Genomic DNA, 3940 nt, shown 5'->3' with positions numbered 1-3940 from the left:
TGGAACTGGGTCATCAATGACTGTCTTCACTGAGAAACGGGTTCTAATTCCTCAACTCTTTACTTTCCCTGTATTATGTGTTGATGACTTTCACTGTGATTGTTTGAAGAATTTGCTGAAGACTTTCTCTGAATTTCCTCAACCCCAAATTCTTCACATTAGTTAATCCTCATATGTATTCTGCGTGCCTGCTCACTGTGCAATCTGTTTTCACATTCTTCACTCTGAAATACTGCGGTTGTGAACGTTTGCACGTCTGATCCTTTACTGTTTCCGTTGTAAGTTAGTCATCAGTGAGTAATTTCCTCAAAAGGAATTTCCTGAGTGATGAAATTCTAAAAATCTCCTATTCACCCCCCCTCTAGTCGATATAACGCACTTTCAGGGGTCCCGATCAAGCGGGTGTAGGAGACCGCCCTGAGAGAGCGCGATGAAGACGAAGGGCACACGTCCAGACAAGGGCTCCTAGAGCCCCCTCCAGCATAGACTGCGATGGGTAGGGACGGTAATGGATACCCATTACCCACGTATCATGCTGGTAAAAACCCTACTAGGGAAATACACAGGGATACATAAACAGGAAAAAATTGAAACCCATCAAGTATGGTTTAGTATAACCCATACATGTGTACCTATGTACCTGCATATAATTTAAAACATAGGCTTTAAATTTTATTTATCCATATATTAAACGTATTATATGTACATAAATCCAGTAGCTAGCCCACGTCCAGAGTGTGTTGCTATTTACGAGTATGTGTTGCTGTCATGAAGTGTTGTTTCTTATACATTATTATTATAGGTTGTTCGTTTATAACTATGTAATACTTGAATTGGTGTATTGCAAATCTAGGTAGTTTTATCCGTGGATATCCATTTATCCGGACGGATGATGGGTATGGAAAAAATTATACCCATAACGGGTATGGATACGTGTAATGAGGTAAGGTTTGGGACGACGGGCAAGGATATGGAGTGGCTTCATCCATATCCAAATTCAACAGGTGCCATCCCTAACCGTAGGTAGGACACAGATCCCCCCGGGACCGACATGCCCCTAGCCTTCGACGTATCAGATGGAAGCGGTGCAGATTCCGAAGAAGTCACTTGCCCGCGAAACTGATGAGTTGTGGGTAGACTGATCGCCTCCTCCCTACAGCCTCGCCTCCGTTGTGAACGATGAGGGGGGGGGGGGGGGGGGGGCGCCATCCGCGCCTCTAGGTCATCCAGGTCGAGCTTGTAGGTGAGGCGGATCCCTTGATCCTCCCACGAGTAGAAGCTTGCAACGGTATAAACAGTTAAACTTGACGACCACTGGCTTCTGTCAACGAGAGGAGGCTAGAGAGACAAACGAAGAACGTGCGTACAACGAGGTTTCACGCTACTTGTCCCCGTTTGATCATGCATTTCCAACCGCTGAAATGGCCGATTCGGATGCTTTTCGAGGTTGACCAATGCGTCTAACAATGTCCGCACTCTCCAGTCACGGAAAGCATCGCCTCGCACCACCTTCCTTCCTAGGGAACTTTCCCCAAAGTTCAACGAAATTTCCGTATCCCCAGAGGCACAGGCTCACCATGAACCCAACAATAATCGAAACGCTAGCTAGGAAACAAAAGCAACAGTATATACTAAAGTGATATAGTTAATCGGAGAAGCTAATCAATCATGTACGGCAAGTCGGCAATCACCAACCAATCCTCACGATCTCACGTGCACCGGTGCACTGCACTGCACGACGATCCAACCGATCGATCCCATCCCACCAAGTGTCCGTGTCCTAGCCCCGGCTCAGGTACGCGGCCGCGAACGCGAGCTCCCTGGCGGACTTGGGGCTGGCGGGCTGGTCCAGGAAGTAGACGTGCCGCTCGCCGGCGGTCTCGTACCGCACCACCTCGCCGCCCCACCCGCTGCCGTTGAGCGCCGCCGCGTACGCCTCCCCGCGCGCCTCGAAGTCGTCCAGCCCCGACGTGGTCACCGCCATGCGGGCGCACGCCAGGCCCCGCAGCTCCGCCGCCGGCGCCGCCAGCGGGTTGATCAGCGGGTCGTCGATGCCGTACCGCCCGGCGCACACGAACGACCACGTCGCCTCGTACCGCCGCCGCGTCGCCGGGTCCGTCGTCTCCGCGCCCACGGGCCGCTTCCCCCAGAAGTAGGGGTCCAGGAGCAGCACGCCCAGGATGGCTGCGCCGCCCTCCAGCCCGCTCCCGGCGCGCATCGCCATGTTGTGCGCGATGTTGGCGCCGGCGCTGTCGCCGGCGAGGAAGAGGCGGGAGAGGTTCCCGCGGTCCCGCAGCCACGGCTCCGGCCCGGCGTCCGCGTTCCTGGCGGCCCAGTTGAGCGCCGCCCACGAGTCGTCGTAGGCGGCCGGCAGCGGGTGCTCCGGGGCCAGGCGGTAGTCCACGGACACCGCCACCACGCGCGCCTTGGCCACGAGCGCGTTGAGGTAGTCGTGGTACTTGGGCTCGAACGGCGTCATGATGACGAACGCGCCGCCGTGGAAGAACACCACGACCGGCAGGTCCTTCTCCTTCTTCTTGCCCTCGCCTGCCCCCGCCGGCAGGTACATCCGGGCCCCGAGGCCGGTCGCGTGGTCGATGACGACGTCCTTGGAGCTCACCCCGGTGGCCGCGTCGACGCCGGCAGGGACCCGCGCGGTGCCATCCATCCGGTGGACGCAGCCGCCCTTGTACTGGACGAGGAACGGGGAGAAGTCGAACGCCACGGCGCGGTCCGAGCAGTTATCCGCCGGCCCAGGGGGCGCGGCCGGCGGCAGCGGCGCCGTGCGGTGGCGCGGGACCAGGAAGATGAGCAGCAGGATGGCGGTGAGGAGGAGCAGCAGGACGAGCAGGAGCAGGGCCACCTTGGCCAGCGTCGGCAGCCGCTTGATCTTGGACACCATCCTTGCTCGCGACCGCTGTGCCGGAGAGGAGGAGAAAAAGAAGTGGGATTTGGGATTGGGACTTTGGTGGATGATGCTGAGTGAATGAATGAATGAATAAATAATGTGGTGCTTTGGATAGGATAGAGCACGGGATTGCGAAGTTTGAGAATGGATGTGGTGATGATGTTTGTGTTTTGGGGGCTCGGGAAGCAGGAGCGTGAGGAGTGAGCTGACCTTTCTCCGGCGTTGGTGATCTGTTTGACTGGTGGTTTTGTACTACTGCACCGGTGGAGTCCGGATGCTCGCTGCCCGATTGCGGTTGGGGAAATATCAGGAGTGGTGGCCGTTTAAGGTTGAGGATGGACAATACTACAATAATTTGCGCGAGCTTGAGGGATGCAACTACTACAAGGTTCCTTTCACCGGTCTCACCAAACCGACGGACTAGCATTTGCATTCCCTACGGGTCGTCCTCGGTTCCGGTGGAGTCTGTTTCTTCTTCCTAGTCACTGTCCGTCTCCTTTATTTTCAGAACTGGAGTTGGGAATGATATCTCCTTCCGTAAGATCAAAAAGAAATATTAACCGGCGACCGTCGGGCAGAGGGGATTTCACAGCGAACTGCCCGCCTGCTGTTGGATCCAAATCCCGAATCTTAAAGCACCCCAGTGGTCATGTCAGAAAACAAATCATTCGGCAGTGGACGAACGCGTCCATGCATACTTAGCTAGGGATGTAGCCGGGCATCCGGCAAAAGCCCGCATAACATAATATTAGTTTAAACTATGATAAATCTAGTGAAAAAAATTATATAACTAGCCTAAGATACTTTGACCTGGAAGCGGAGTGGATCGAGTGCCGCTCTACATCCTTAATGCTAGCCACATCAAATGCACACCATGAACATATCCGCTTGTTATCCTTATTTCTCCCTTTGCTGGTAGCAAAGCATCCCGAACAGGTTAAATTTCACGATGTAGATGCAATTGTACGTGTTGCGGCAATGCCATTTCTCTCGTTGAGAGGGACGAGGTGAGAGAGAATCTTTTAACTTGGC

The 3940-nt window shown here is 54.4% G+C and overlaps 1 protein-coding gene across 1 annotated transcript; it reads right to left on the bottom strand.

Annotated features, from left to right (window-relative positions):
• Positions 1-1609: 1609 nt before the first annotated feature.
• Positions 1610-3472, bottom strand: LOC123395607 (probable carboxylesterase 2). Its single transcript, XM_045090632.1, has one exon. The coding sequence runs from the start codon at positions 2900-2902 to the stop codon at positions 1781-1783; it is 1122 nt and encodes a 373-aa protein (XP_044946567.1). The 5' UTR covers positions 2903-3472; the 3' UTR covers positions 1610-1780.
• Between the last annotated feature and the right edge of the window lie 468 nt (positions 3473-3940).

Source organism: Hordeum vulgare, chromosome 5H (genome assembly GCF_904849725.1).
Source record: "Hordeum vulgare subsp. vulgare chromosome 5H, MorexV3_pseudomolecules_assembly, whole genome shotgun sequence".
Lineage (NCBI taxonomy): Eukaryota > Viridiplantae > Streptophyta > Magnoliopsida > Poales > Poaceae > Hordeum > Hordeum vulgare.
Note: the sequence above shows the minus strand (reverse complement) of the source record. Positions and strands in the feature narration are given on the sequence as shown.